General features: G+C 55.0%; 1 protein-coding gene across 9 annotated transcripts in view; it reads left to right on the top strand.

Moving 5' to 3' along the window:
• Positions 1-15,815, top strand: part of LOC119950801 (transmembrane cell adhesion receptor mua-3-like) — a 113,751-nt gene that overhangs the window by 84,550 nt on the left and 13,386 nt on the right. For 7 of the 9 annotated variants that reach the window (XM_038773588.1, XM_038773587.1, XM_038773593.1 and 4 more), the window contains 3 exons: positions 11,435-11,593; positions 13,405-13,566; positions 15,376-15,534. In XM_038773588.1, coding sequence (XP_038629516.1) covers positions 11,435-11,593; positions 13,405-13,566; positions 15,376-15,534 — 480 coding nt within the window. Of the gene's footprint in view, positions 1-2,543; positions 2,547-11,434; positions 11,594-13,404; positions 13,567-15,375; positions 15,535-15,815 lie in introns of all 9 variants that reach the window. The other 2 variants (XM_038773591.1, XM_038773586.1) reach the window with 2 other exon arrangements.

Genomic DNA, 15,815 nt, shown 5'->3' with positions numbered 1-15,815 from the left:
GTGCTGTACCGGTGGCCGATCGGGTTGGGATGCTCTACCTGGCGAAAGTATGGGTGACGTTTGGAGGCCGCGAGTATTATTTCGAGACCCCCAGAAGCGCCGAAGACTTCATTAATGAGCATAAACTAGGGGAGAACTGAGCGGACAGTGCTTGGGAAATGGGGTGCTGGCACTTTGTAATGGTTGAGAGTGTGTTGGAAGTGGGGGTAGGGATTGGGGGATTGTTGTCTTTTTTGTGGGAGGGGGGGGTTGGTGTTTACTGTTGGGATTCTATGGGGTTGTCAGGGTGAAGAATGTATGTGAGGATGGATGTTCCCATCCTCCCCTCCTGCTTTATAGGAATGTTTGTGTTTCAAATTTGTTTGTTTTCTTTCGGAGAAGGCTGCCTGGAGTTCAGGAGAAGTCCTTTTTTGGGTTGGGGAGGGTAAGATCAGCAAGGCGCCTTCCTCCTTGAGCTGAGGAGTGGAGGGGGGGGGGAAGGGGAAGGTCATTGGGAGGTGCCTTTGGGCAGGGCTGCTGCACTAGCAGGTGATGCTGGTGAACAGAAGTGAGGTGGTGGAGGAGGTTGTTGCAACATGGCAGGGGGGAGAGATGACATGGTCAAGGGCAGAGAAAAGGGCCATCTGGGATGGTATAGGGTGGAACAAAGGGGGCGGAAGTTAAGTGGGGAAGATGACAGATGGTAGAGGAGATTGGAGGCGATAGGCTGGTAACGTGAAACATCCGGGGACTGAACGAGCTGGTTAAAAGGTCACTGGTTTTTAGCGCACCTCAGGAGCTTGAAAGCGGGGGTGGTCTTTCTGCAGGAAACGCACCTCCATGTGAAGGACCAGGTTAAGTTAAGGAAAGGGTGGGTGGGCAGGTTTTTCCTCAGAGTTTGATTTGAAACCGAGGGGAGTGACGATTTTAATGAGCAAGAAAATGGGATTTGTGAGTGCTGAGGAGGTGAGGGATCCGGGTGGGAGGTATGTGATTGTGAGTGGGGTATTGGAAGGGGCACAGGTAGTGTTGGTAAATGTGTATGCCCCAAATTGAGATGATGTGGGTTTTATGAGGGGGTTGCTGGCATTGGGATTTGACCACGCACCAGTTGATCATGGGAGGACATTTTAACTGTGTCTTGGAGCTGAGGGTGGATAGGTCGAGCCCCAGGTCGATTGGTATGGTACGAATAGCAAGGGAGCTGGGGGATTTTATGGAGAGGATGGGTATGGTGGATCCATGGGGGTTTCAAAACCCAGGGGAAGGGAGTATTCTTTCTTTTCACACGTCCATAAAGTGTATTCGAGGATTGATTACTTTGTAGTTAGTCGGAAGATTTTGGTTGGGGTGGAGGGGCAGGCTATGTGGGGATAGTTAGCTCGGACCATGCGCCCCACTGGCTGGAGATTCAAATTAGAGTGGGACAAGAGCTGAGGTCGGGGTGGAGGTTTGACTCGGGGTTGTTGGCGTATGGAGGTTTTTGTGATTATCACACTAATCCCTTAAACTGTCTCAGATCCATCCTTGCACAAGAGGAGGAACCCGGTGGAATGTGGGTCGTTTCAACCCATATCACTATTGAACATGGATGTGAAAGTATTGGCGAAATTGTTGGTGGGGAGGATGGAGGACGGTGTCCCAGGGAGTTGCAGAAGATCAAACAGGCTTCGTGAAGGGCAGGCAGCTCGCGAGTAATATAAGACGATGATGTAGGAGCGGTTTCAAGACCTGTGTATTGAGTCAGCTTCCACGTGGGGTTATTCCCTGTGGCTTAACTCAGTACAGAGAGGAAAAAACATAACGACAACTGAGACAAGGTGGCTGTTCAATCAAGCTTGTTACGTGTACACGGAGAAATACTGGATATCTGCCAAGATGTTCTGCCGAACAAAGACCAGAACACAGTACTTATACAACGTTCAAAAATCAATAGCCCACCCCAGTTGGACGCAATCCAATCCCTGAAACTGCTACGTTTAAACTTATCCAATAGAATTGCAAGTAGTGTTTACCCAATAGAATTGCAAGCAACCCATGATTAATCCTCATCCTGACAGCTATGTACAATCTCAGCCTGTGCTGACTGTTTGTGAGAAACAGAGCAACAGAACCAGCACCCTGAATTGTTTCACAAAGACAGGGGGCGGGATTTTCCGATAAATCTGCGCAATGGCCGGAACTCGGTGCCAAAAAACGGCAAAGATCACTCCGGCATCGGGCTCCCCCAAACGGCGCAAAGTCTCCGCCCCGAATGGGCCAGTCACGGCGTCACGCCAGTCCTGACGGCATCACTCGCGGCGGACGCGCAGTGTCATTGACGCCGGGTGGCACCACAGCACAAAAGACACCGCCCCCTCCCACCCCGGAGACCCGACAAGATGGCCGCCCGCCGCGCAGCCCCGAGGTTCCAGGAGCGCGACATTGAGGTGCTCCTGGATGCAGTAGAGCAGAGGAGGGAGGCCCTGTACCACGGACACGGCCGCAGGGTCGCCCCACGCCTCAGCCGGCACCTGTGGAGGGTGGTGGCAGAGGCCGTCAGGACAGGCGCCCAGTGCCACAAGAAGGTCAACAACCTCGTCAGGGCAGCCAGGGTGAATACCGCCCCCCACCCCCCCCCCCGATGTGCGTCACAACCCCGGTTGCAACCAACCCTAATCCTAATGTGCCGCGCACCTATGCCAATATAGGCACAACCGCTGGCCTGCACGTATATCCCTGTCTAACACTGTTGCCAATTATCCCTGCCACCCACCTGCCCGCCCCCCACAGGAGAAGCGCGCACTCAACAACAGGGAGCGTGAGAGGACCGGAGGGGGCCCAGCTGATGAGAGACCACTCACCGTTCATGAGGAGAGGGCCCTGGAAATGGCAGGCGGACCCGAGGACCGGGAGGTTGCCGAATCAGAGGTCGGGGGCGCACCACCAAGTGAGACCCCCACGGCTCAACCCCTCCCCCATATCCCCCCTCCCCCATAAACCCCTCCCCATATCCCCCTTATATCACCCATAGCCCCCTCCCCCATATCCCCCATAGTCCCCCTCCCCATATCCCCCTCCTCATATCCCCCTGCCCCATACACCCCTCCCCATATCCCCTCCCCCATATACCCCCTCCCCATATACACCCTCCTCTATATCCCCCTTCCCCATATTCCCCTTATACCCCCTCCCCCATATCCCCTTCCCCATATCCTCCCTCTCCCATGTCCCCCTCCCCATATCCTCCATATTCCCCCATCCCCCATATACCCCCTCCCTATATCCCCCCCTCCCCATATCCTCCCTCTCCCATGTCCCCCTCCCCATAACCTCTATATTCCCCCCTCCGCCATATCCACCCTCCCCATATCCCCCTCCCCCATTTCCCCCATATCCCCCTCCTCCATATCCCCATCCCCTATTTCCCCCATAACCCCCTCCCCCATTTCCCCCATATCCCCCCTCCCCCATTTCCCCCATACCCTCTCTCGCCCATATCCCCCCTCCCCCATATCCCCCTAGTCCCCTCCCCCATAATCCCCCCTCCCCATATCCCCCTCCCCCATATCCCCCTCCCCCATATCCCACATATCCTCAATCCCCCATATACCCCCTCCCCAATATACCCCCTCCCATATATCCACATATCCCCCTTCCCCATATACCCCATATACCCCCTCCCCCATATCCCCCTTCCCATATCCCCAAATACCCCCTCCCCCACACCTCCCTCCCCCCATATCCCCCCATATCCCCAATATCCCCCACATCCCCCTCCCCCATATCCCCCTCCCCCATATCCCACATATCCTCAATCCCCCATATACCCCCTCCCCAATATACCCCCTCCCATATATCCCCATATCCCCCCATTTCCCCACACCCCCATATCCCCAATATCCCCCACATCCCCCTCCCCCATATCCCCCTCCCCCATATCCCACATATCCTCAATCCCCCATGGGATGACTTCCAGGGGGGCAGTCATCGAACCAGGGACGATCAAAGGGGGTGACAGCGGCTTGTGGCGGCTGCAGACTCAGGTGGAGGAGTCCACCCGCGTCCAGGAGCTGGGAGTGGTGCCGGTCATGCGTGCCACCGAGGCCGAAACCACACGGGTGGCGTCCACGGTGGAGGCAATGGGTGGGACGGTGTCAGACATGGGAAGCAGTCGCCCGCAGGATGCCCCAGGGCGGCCACAAGACAGGGACAGGCCCGGAGCAACAGGGAGACGAAGCCCCCGTCTCGTGCGGGTGCGGCGACGCAGGCGTGTGACACCCAGCGACGAGGGGGGCAGCCACAGGCCCCTGTCGCAGCCGAGCCAGGACACCCCTACCCAGGACAACCCTACCCAGGACACCCCTACCCAGGACAGCCCTACTCAGGACACCCTTACCCAGGAAAGCCCTACCCAGGACACCCCTACTCAGGAACCCCTACTCAGGACAGCCATACCCAGGACACCCGTACCCAGGACAGCCCTACCCAGGACACCCCTACTCAGGACACCCCTACCCAGGACACCCGTACCCAGGACAGCCCTACCCAGGGCAGCCCTACTCAGGGCAGCCCTACCCAGCACACCCCTACCCAGGGCAGCCCTACCCAGGGCAGCCCTACCCAGGGCAGCCCTACCCAGGACAGCCCTACCCAGGACAGCCCTACCCAGGCCAGCCCTACCCAGGATACCCCTACCCAGGACAGCCCTACCCAGGACACCCCTACCCAGGACAGCCCTACCCAGGGCAGCCCTACCCAGGACACCCCTACCCAGGACAGCCCTACCCAGGACAGCCCTACCCAGGACAGCCCTACCCAGGACACCCCTACCCAGGATACCCCTACCCAGGATACCCCTACCCAGGACAGCCCTACCCAGGACAGCCCTACCCAGGATACCCCTACTCAGGACAGCCCTACCCAGGACATCCCTACTCAGGACAGCCCTATCCCAGGACAGCCCTACCTAGGACACCCCCTACCCAGGACAGCCCTACCCAGGACAGCCCTACCCAGGACACCCCCTACCCAGGACACCCCCTACCCAGGACACCCCCTACCCAGGACAGCCCTACCCAGGACAGCCCTACCCAGGACAGCCCTACCCAGGATACCCCTACCCAGGACAGCCCTACCCAGGACAGCCCTACCCAGGATACCCCTACTCAGGACAGCCCTACCCAGGACATCCCTACTCAGGACACCCCTATCCCAGGACAGCCCTACCTAGGACACCCCCTACCCAGGACAGCCCTACCCAGGACAGCCCTACCCAGGATACCCCTACCCTGGACAGCCCTACCCAGGATACCCCTACCCTGGACACCGACACACATGACACCGAAATACAGGACACTGAAACACAGCGGACGGGTGGACACGAACCGCCAACCCAGGGGACCATGGACTCTGGGTCGGATGATGCTCACGACACAATGCCACTGCTTTCTCCAACACCCTCCACCATCGCAGAGACACCTCGGTTGGGCACTTTAGTGATGAGATTTCTGGTACACTCACTGGTGCGCACAACACAGCCGTACCGGTACAGCAGGTGGAGGTAGGAGCAGCAGAGGGGCCGGGAGGTCGAAGGGCATCCTGGCGCAAGCAAACATCTGCCGCCCAGACGGGTCCTGGGTTCCTGGAGTTACCACACCCACCCATAGACCCGATGCAGTCACCGAACCAGGGACGATCAAAGGGGGTGACAGCGGCAGATGGCAGAGGCGCTCAACGCCGTGGCCCTGTCTCAGCAGGCCATGGCTCAGTCTCAGCAGGCAGTGGCTCAGTCTCAGCAGGCAGTGGCCCAGTCCCAGCAGGCCATCGCTGAGGGCATCGGCGCCATTTCCCAGGTGCTGGCCGACGTCGCCCAGACACAGACACGGATGGGCAACTCCCTGAGCTCCATGGTGCAAACTTGCAGGCCCTTGTCGATACCAGGGCGGGCCTCCAGGACTGGCTGATCCGTTCGCACCCCTGACCCATGTAGAGGCCTGGGGGGCCCATCGGGCACCCGAGGGAGGAGGAGGTGCTGGGGCCCGTCCTGGGTCCCCCTGCAGGTGAGGTCCCGGAACAACGGGGCACCTCGGACTCCCCCCACCCCCCTCCCCCTCCGTTTCAGGTGCATCTGGTGGGCAACGGGCAGAACAGGCTGGCTGCTCGCCATCCCAGTCGCCCGAGCGCAGCCTGGCCCATCGAGGCCGGGCCGCCCCAGGAAACGACCGCCAAAGGGATCCCGAGTCACAGGGCAGGAATCACAGGATTCCACCTCCAGTTCTACTGTACCGTCTGGGGAACCATCTAAACATAATCAAAGGGCCCGTAAGGCCAAACAATTAGACACTGAGTAAGTTGGCGCATTGTGCCGCAGGTGGATGTGCAATGGAGGGGTGGTGTGCATGCGGGTGGGGTGGGTGTGGTTGGTGAGTGGGTGGGTGGGGGTGTTGGTGTTGGGGGGTGAGGGTGTGGTTTGTGGGTGGGGGGGAGTGAAGGTGGTCGGCTGTTGCCGTGGTGTGTGGTCTGTGCCCATATTCGACGATTCCCACGCCCCCCTAGTCAGTGAACCGGGTGGCTTTCAGCCTGTCCCGTGCCCGCTAGTCCAGCCGGTAATGGTGGGCAGCCTCCTGCCCATGTCCAGCCTGTTTGTCCTGACCATTGCCCCCATCCTCCTCATCTGGGGAGGACTGAGCCTTGTCCTGCTGCTCCTCCACCCCCCCCTCCTCTGCCTGCGGCACATCGCCCCCCTGCTGGGCTATGTTGTGCAGGACGCAGCACACCACAACGATGCGGCCGACCCTATCTGGCGGTTACTGGAGGGCACCTCCAGAGCGGTCCAGGCACCTGAAACGCATTTTTAGCAGGCCAAAGCACTTCTATCACACCCCTGGTCACGGCAAGGGCATCATTGTAGCTGTTCTCCGCGTCACACTATGGCCTCCAAATAGGCGTCATCAGCCACGACCGCAACGGGTAACCCCTGTCGCCCAGCAACCAGCCCCAACCAGGCGGGTGATCTCCCTCACCCTCTCCCCCCTGCCTGGAACTCGCCCCCCTCCCCCCAGCACTCGCCCCCTCCCCCCTCCCTGGCACTCGCCCCCTCCTCCCAGCACTCGCCCTCTCCCCCCACCCTGGCACTCGCCCCCTCCTCCCAGCACTCGCCCACTCCCCCCTCCCTGGCACTCGCCCCTTCCCCCCAGCATTCGCCCTCTCCTCTCTCCCCGGCACTCGCCCCCTCCCCCCGGCACTTGCCCTCTCCCCCCCTCCCCAGCACTCGTCCTCTCCCCCCTCACCCCGGGACTCGCCCCCTCCCCCCGGCACTCGCCCCCTCACCCCTCACCCTGGCACTCGCCCCCTCCCCCCGGCACTCGCCCACTCCCCCCTCACCCCGGCACTCGCACTCTCCCTCCTCACCCCAGCACTCGCCCCCTCCCCCCGGCACTCGCCCTCTCCCCCCTCACCCCGGCACTCGCACTCTCCCTCCTCACCCCAGCACTCGCCCCTTCCCCCCTCACCCCGGCACTCGCACCCTCACCCCGGCACTCGCCCTCTCCCCCCTCACCCCGGCACTCGCCCTCTCCCCCCTCACCCCGGCACTTGCCCTCTCCCCCTCACCCCGGCACTCACCGGCACTCGCCCTCACCTCCCTCCGCCCCCCCACCCCTCATCCCCCCACCCCACACACACGCCCATTCCCCCCCTCACACAGCCCCCCACACGCACACAACCCCCCCACACACACACAACCCCCCCCCCACACACACACACCCACACACAGATTGCGGCCACGCCGTCACTTCTCCTGCGGCAACCCCACGCCATGACTTATCTCCGCGCTGTCCGGCGTCAACCATCAGCACTGGTTGACGCCGTTAAATTACGGTGGTCACGCCGGCGGGACTTCAGCCCATCCGGCCGGGAGAATTCGGGCAGCCCCGGGGTCCATAGCTTTGCGCTGGCCCCCGCCATTCTCCGAGGCGGGCGGCGCGATTCATGCCTCGGCGACTTTTGGGGGGTTGGAGAATCCCACCCAGGATGTCAGAAGTAATGTCCTTTTGGTCAAATTAGCTATCCTAAATCCCATTTGATTACTTATGACTGGTATGTCTGAGAAATACGTGTTTAATGGTTAATAATGATTACTCAGTCCAGTGACATGCTAACTATTCAGTTTTAAGAGGTATCATCACCGAACCCCACCCCCACCTCTCCATCAATGAATGTGGTGATGAATCCGTCGGGGGCACTGGTACTGGAGGTGGTGGTGTCCATGGATGCAGAGAAGGCATTGATCAGGTGGAGTAGCGGTACTTGTTTGAGGTTTTGGGAAGGTTTGGGTTTGTTAGGGATTTGTGGCATGGGTGCGGTTGCCGTATGTGGCACCAAGGGCGAGGGTGAGGACGACTGATATGAGCTCACAAAGCTTTGACTTACACAGGGGTACGAGGCAGGGGTGCCCGCTGTCGCCATTGTTGTTTGCACTGGCCTGGCGATGGATCTTCGCAGCTCGGCGGTGTGGCGGGGGATTATGAGGGGACAGAGGGAGCATCGGATGTTGCTCTATGCTGATGACCTCTTGCTGTATGTTTTGGATCCATTGGAGAGTATGGAAAGGATTATGGGCCTGCTGGGAGGTTTGCAGGGTTCTCGGTGTGCGAACTGAATGTAGGGAAAAGTGAGGTTTTCTGGTGAATGCGCTGGGACAGCCGGCTAATTTCGGGGGGATGCCATTTACGGTAGCGAGGGATACGTTTAGGTATTTGGAGATTCAGGTAGCGAGAGAATGGATGGAACTCCATAAATGGAACATAATGAAGCTGGTGGAGGAGGCCAGGGAGGACCTTCAGCGGTGGGGTAAACAGCACTTAACTTTGTCGGGGAGGGTCCAAGTGATAAAAATAAATATTCTGCTGAAGTTCTTGTTTATTTTTCAGGCTCTCCCGATCTTTATATCAAAGGCCTTTTTCCGGAAAGTGGACATGATCATTTTGGACTTTGTGTGGGCGGGGAAGGTGCCGGGGGTGGGGAGGACCCTGCCTCAGAAGTGGCAAGCTGGTGTTGGGGGGTGGGGGGGGGGGGGGGGGGGGGGGGGGGGGGTGGTGTGGCCGAACTTGCTTCATTATTATTGGTCGGTGAATGTGGATAAGGTGCGGCGGTGGTGGGTTAGGATGGAGGAGGAATCTTGTAAGGAGTCCAGTTTGAGGGTTATGTTGACGGCAGCGTTGCCAATGGCTCCGAGTGGATATTCAAGGAGCCTTCTGGTGCAGTCCACAGTGAAGATATGGCATCAGTTGAGGAGGCATTTTTGGGTGGAAGGGATGTCAGTGTTAACGCCGCTGTGCGAGAATCATGGGTTTGAGCCGGGAGGGGGGTGGATAGTGTATATAGGAGATGGAGAAAAGTGGGGCTGGTGAAGGTGAGGAATCTGTATTTGGAGGAAGGGTTCGCCAGTCTGGAGGAGGTAAGGGAGAGGGTAAAGCTGCCAAGGGCGAGTGAGTTCAGGTATCTGCACGACAGGGACTTTGCGTGAAAGGCCTGGAAGGGGTACGCTCGGTTGCCGGGATTCACCCTGCTGGAGCGACTGAAGTTTCCGTATGTGGAAGGGGAGGGAAGAATTGGGGATATATACAGGTGGCTGGGGGAGCAGGGAGGTGAGCAGATGGTGAAGATCAAAGAGAAATGGGAATTGGAGTTGGGCGGGGAGATCAACTGGGGAGCATGGAATGAGGCACTGTGTAAGGTAAACGGGACCTCCTCTTGTGCAAGGATGAGCCTGATACAGTTTCAGGTGGTGCACAGGGTGCGTATTACTCGGGCAAGAATGAGTGGGTTCTTTCAGTCGGTAGCAAATGAGTGTGAGAGGTGTGGGCGGGGGAGAGCGAATCACGTGCACGTTTTGGGGTTGTGAAAAATCGGGAAGATCCTGGGCCGGAATGTTCGCAGTCTCAGCCAGGATAGTGGAGGACGAGGTGGACCCGGATCCTTTGGTGGCGATATTTGGGATTTCAGAGAAGCCGGCACTCATGGAAAGGACGAATGCCGATATCGTGGCCTTCGCCTCTCTGATTGCATGGTGGCGAATTTTACTGGAGTGGCGGTCGGCATTGCCACCAGGGGTAGCGGCATGGCTGGGTGACCTGTATGACTTTCTGCGGCTAGACAAGATAAAGTATGAGTTAAGGGGGTTTTGAGAAAAAGTGGGGATGTTTGTGACCGTGTTTGAGGAGCTGTTCGTCGCGGGGTTGGTGGGGGGGCGGTGTGGAATCTGTACAGACTGTATATTTGATTGCTGGGAAGTATGTTTCCCCTGGTGTTCATTTGCTGTAACCTGTTTTGATACATGTTTGTAATAAAATACATCCAAAAACACTATGTTGGCACTCCGGTGTCTGTGGAGCTGGAATCGACTGAGCATTAGGGTTTCATAACACCTGTCTCTGTAACCTCCTGCAGCCCGACAAGCCCCCCTATCTCTGTATCCTCCTCCAGCCCCCATGACCCTCCCTCTCTAACATTCTCCAGACCCCTGGAAAGGTCTGTAACATCCTCCAGCCCCAACATCTCTCCCTAACTCTGTCAACGTCCTTCATTCCCAGCAACCCTCCCTGCCTCTGTAGCCTCCTGCAGCCCCTACATCCCTCCATATCGCTAGAACCTCCTGTAGGACCTCCAAACCTTCCTATCTCTGTAGCCTCCTCCATCCTTCCACAACCCTCTCTATCTCTGTAACCTCATCCAGCCGCTACAACCCTCCCTGTCTCTGTAATTGCCTTCATTCCCTACAATCCTCCCTATCTCTGTAACCTCCATCATTGCTGACAACCCTCCGTTTATCTGTAACCTCCTCCAGACTTACAACCCTCCCTACCTCTGTAACCGCCTCAAGACTCTACAATAAATAAAAGCAAATTACGGTGGATGCTGGAATCTGAAACGAAAGAGAAAATGCTGGAAAATCTCAGCAGGTCTGGCAGCATCTGTAGGGAGAGAAAAGAGCAAACGTTTCGAGTCCAATGACTCTTTGTCAAAACCCAAAGGGCTTTGTCAAAACCCTCTGTAACCTCCTCCAACCCTCAGAAGCCTCTCTATCTCTGAGTCACTACGTTCTCCAGTTCTGTCCTCTTGAGGAGCCCAAATTCAATTCTTCCACCACTAGCGGCTGTCCTTTCAGCTCCTCAGACCTCAACCTCTTGAATTCCCTCCCTAAACCTCTCTGCCTCTCTCTAACCTCTTCCTCTGTGTCTCAGTGTTAAATTTGGTCTGATTTACAATCCTGTGAATCACCCCGGGCTGTTTTACTGTGTTAAGGAGAATATATTATACACAACTCCCTCCTATGATTCATTTCACTCCGTTTCATCCCAGCCTGGAGTTGGTTCAGATTAAGGTCCCCGTGTCCACGCTCCTTTCCTCTTGGGGTCTCCAGAGTCTGTAAAACTTTGTCCAGTTATTGATACTAAAATTTGTCTCTCGTCAGAGTTTTACGAGGAATGTCCAGAACCATCTAAAACCCAACATGTCTGCGACAAGAAGAATGCACAGACATGTGAGGAAGATGACGAATGCAGGGGCTGGAAGCAGTGCTGTCGAGTCGGTGACTGTGGGAAGCGTTGCATCGACGTATTCTACGAGCTAGGTGAGAACAAGACATGGAGTGTATGCTTGGAAGTAGTCTGAAATTGAGAAATTCTGTTTGTTACCGATCTCAAAATTACGTAATTAAGGCCGGTAACACCAGTTATCTAATTAATAGTCTCTCAATGTGGACTGAATGGACCTCCTGTTCCTGTGTAACATGTTCGAGAGGGGCTGAATTTCCTCCTCCTGTTCCTGTATAATAGGCTTGAGTGGGGCTGAATGGCCTCCTGTTCCCATTTAACAGGCTTAAGAGTGGCTGAATGGTGTCCTCCTATTCCTTTATAAAAGGCTGGAGCTCGGCAGAATGAGCTTCCTCCTATCCCTGTGTCACAGGCTTGAGATGACTAAATGTTCCTATGGCAGCACAGCAGCACAGTGGTTAGCACAGTGGTTAACACTGCTACCTTACAGTACTAGGGAACCAGGTTTGATTCCCGGCTTGGGTGAGTGTATGCGGAGTCTGCACGTTCTCCCCTTGTCTGCATGGGTTTGGTCCGGGTGCTCGGTTTCCTCCCACAAATCCCGAAAGACGTGCTTGTTAGGTGAAATACACATTCTGAATTCTCTCTCAGTGTACCCGAACAGGCTCTGTAGCGTGGCGACTAGGGGATTTTTTACAGTTACTTCATTACCTACTTGTGACACTAATAAAGATTATTATATCCTCCAGTCCCTTCAACTCTCCCGATCTCTGCAACCTCCTCCAGACCCCTACAACCCATTTTATCTCTGTGACCTCTGTAAAATCCCATCCGGGACTGACAAGGTGAGAATGCTTGTCTTCCCCGTGCTCCTTGTGGAGTACGAGCTCTCCCGCTAGAGGCGGAGTATCTCAATTACCCAGTGTATATAAGAGCGGCCAATAAGGCACCAAACAGAGAGGAACCCAGTAGGGATCTGCTAGGTGGTGTATACACATCGCTTGTGTAAAAAAATAACATTGTTCATATTTTATTCAGCCTTGACTCCCGATGTTCTTATTAAACCCTCCACCAGACCTACACCCCTCCCTATCTCTGTCACCTCCTCCAGCCCTACATCTCTCTCTATCTCTGTAATTTCCTCTAGTCTCTACACCCATCCCTATTTCCGTAATGTCCTTAATTCCTGACAAACCTCCCTGTCTCTGTAACTTCCTCTAACCCTAATGATCTTCACTATTTCTTATCCACATCCCACCCCTCCTCCCCTTCCTTTGTCTTTAACCTCCTGCAGCCACTACAATCCTCCCTATCACTGTAACCTCCTCTGCCTCTACACCCCTCCCTATCTCTGTAACCTTCTTCACCCCTACACTGCTTCCTATCTTTGGAACCACCTTCAGCCACGACAATCTCCCAATCTCCGTGATCTCCACCAGCCCTCACAAGCTTTTCTATCTCTGATATTTCTGCATTCTCCAGTTCTGTTCTCCTCAGGAGCCCAATTTCAATTATTCCACCATTCGCGGCAGCCCTTTCAACTCTCCGGACCCCAACCTCTGGAATTCCCTCCCTAAACCTCTCTGCCTCTCTCCCTCCTTTAAGATGTTCCTTCACTCCGACCTCTTAGAGCAGGTTTTTGATCACCTCTCTCTAACCTCTCTCTCTGTGTCTCAATGTTAAATTTGGTCTGATTTACAATCCGAGACTGTTTCACTGTGTTGAAAAGAAGACTACTCCCTCCTATGACTCATTTCACTCCGTTCCATCCCAGCCTGGAGTTGGTTCAGATTAACGTCCCCGTATCCACGCTCCTTTCCTCTTGTGGTCTCCAGAGTCTGCAAAACTTTGTCCAGTTATTGATACTAAAATTTGTCTCTCAAAACAGAAGAGTTTTACGAGGAATGTCCAGAACCATCTGAAACCCAACATGTCTGCGACAAGAAGAATGCACAGACATGTGAGGAAGATGACGAATGCAGGGGTTGGAAGCAGTGCTGTCGAGTCGGTGACTGTGGGAAGCGTTGCATCGATGTATTCTACGAGCTAGGTGAGAACAAGATGTGGAGTGTCTGCTCTCATGGACGAGTAGTCAGGGATTGAGAAATCACGTTTGTTACCGATCTCAAAGTTATGCAATTAAGGTCGGTGAATGGAGATGGAATGCAAAACACCCATTAACTAATTTATTGGTTAAACAGTCTCTCAGGATAGACTGAATGGAACTCCTCCTGTTCCTGTGTGGGAAGCTCGAGAGGGGTTAAATCGGCCTCATCCTGTTCCTGTGTAACAGTCCCGAGAGAGGCTGAATGGGCCTCTTCCTTTTCATGTGTAATAGACTTGGGAGAGGCTGAATGGGCCTCCTCCTGTTCCCATGTAATAGGCTTGAGAGGGGCTGAATGGTCCTCCACCGGAACCTGGGAAACAGGCTGGGGAGAGGATGAATGGGGGCCTCTTGATGTTCCTGGGTAACTGGCTCGAGAGGAGATCAGTGGACCGCTTCCTGTTCCTGTTGATCAGGCTCTAAAGGGGCATAATGGGCCTCCCCCTGTTCCTATCCAATCACCTCATGTAGCCCCGACCACCCCATCTCTATAACCTCCTCCAGTTCTTCATCTTCCGTTATCTCAGTAATCTCCCTTAGTCACAATAGTCCTTCCAATCTCTGTAACCTCCTCCAGTTCTTCATCTTCCGTTATCTCAGTAATCTCCCTTAGTCACAATAGTCCTTCCAATCTCTGTAACCTCATCCAGACCCCTAGAACTGTATTTATCTCTGTAACATCATACAGCTCCTACAACCTTCCCTATCTCTGTAACAACCCCAGCCACTAAACACCTTCCTATCTATGTAACTTCTTCCAGCCCCTATCAACCTCCCTAACTCTGCAACTTTGTCCAGACCCCGAGAAACCTCTTTATTTCAGTCACCTCCACCAAGTCCTACAACCCGCCCTGTCTCTAACCTACAGCAGCCCCAAAACCCCCACACGCTATCTCTGTGACCCACCACCCCCCCCCCCCCCCCCCCCAGCACATACAATCATCCCTATCTCTGTGACCACCCCTGTCACCTACAACCCTCCCTATCTTTGTACCTTCCTCCAGCCACTACAACCCTCCTTATCGCTGTACCTTCTTCCAGCCACTACAACCTTCCCTTTCTCTATAACCTCCTACAGCCCCCACAAGCCTCTCTACCTCTGAGATCTCTGCATTCTCTTGAGGAGCCCAATTTCGATTCTACCACCATTTGCGACCATCCTTTCAGCTCACCAGACCCCAAGTTCTGGAACTCCGTCAATAAACCTCTCTCCCTCCTTTAAAATGTTCCTTAACTCTGACCTCTAAGGGCAGCATGGTGGCCTAATGGTTAGCACAGCTGCCTCATGGCGCTGAGGTCCCAGGTTCGATCCCGGCTCTGGGTCACTGTCCGTGTGGAGTTTGCGCATTCTCCCCGTGTCTGCGTGGGTTTCGCCCCAACCCAAAAAAAAAATGTGCAGAGTAGGTGGATTGGCCACACTAAATTGCCCCATTAATTGGAAAAAATAATTGGGTAATCTAAATTTTTTTTCAAAACTCTGACCTCTAAGAGCAGGTTTTTGATCACTTCTCCCTCTGTGACTCAGTGTTAAATTTGGTCTGATTTACAATCCTGTGAATCACCCCGGGCTGTTTTACTGTGTTAAAGAGAATAAATTATACACAACTCCCTCCTGTGACTCATTTCACTCCGCTTCATCCCAGCCTGGAGTTGGTTCAGATTAAGGTCTCCGTGTCCACGCTCCTTTCCTGCTGGGGTCTCCTGAGTCTGTGAAACTTTGTCCAGTTGTTGATACTAAAATTTGTCTCTCGTCAGAGTTTTACGAGGAGTGTCCAGAACCATCTGAAACCCAACATGTCTGCGACAAGAAGAATGCACAGACATGTGAGGAAGATGACGAATGCAGGGGCTGGAAGCAGTGCTGTCGAGTCGGAGACTGTGGGAAGCGTTGCATCGATGTATTCCACGAGCTAGGTGAGAACAAGACGTGGAGTGTCTGCTCGCATGGACGAGTAGTCAGGGATTGAGAAATCATGTTTGTTACCGATCTCAAAGTTATGTAATTAAGGTCGGTGAATGGAGGTAGAATTGAAAACACCCATTGTCTAATTTATTGGTTAGACAGACTCTCAGGGTGGACTGAATGGAACTCCTCCTGTTCCTGTGTGGGAAGCTCGAGAGGGGTTAAATTGGAACTCATCCTGTTCCTGTGTAACAGGCTTGAGAGGGGCTGAATGGTCCTCCTCCTGTTCCTT

The sequence above is a fragment of the Scyliorhinus canicula genome, chromosome 16 (assembly GCF_902713615.1).
Source record: "Scyliorhinus canicula chromosome 16, sScyCan1.1, whole genome shotgun sequence".
Taxonomy (NCBI): Eukaryota; Metazoa; Chordata; class Chondrichthyes; order Carcharhiniformes; family Scyliorhinidae; genus Scyliorhinus; species Scyliorhinus canicula.
Note: the sequence above shows the minus strand (reverse complement) of the source record. Positions and strands in the feature narration are given on the sequence as shown.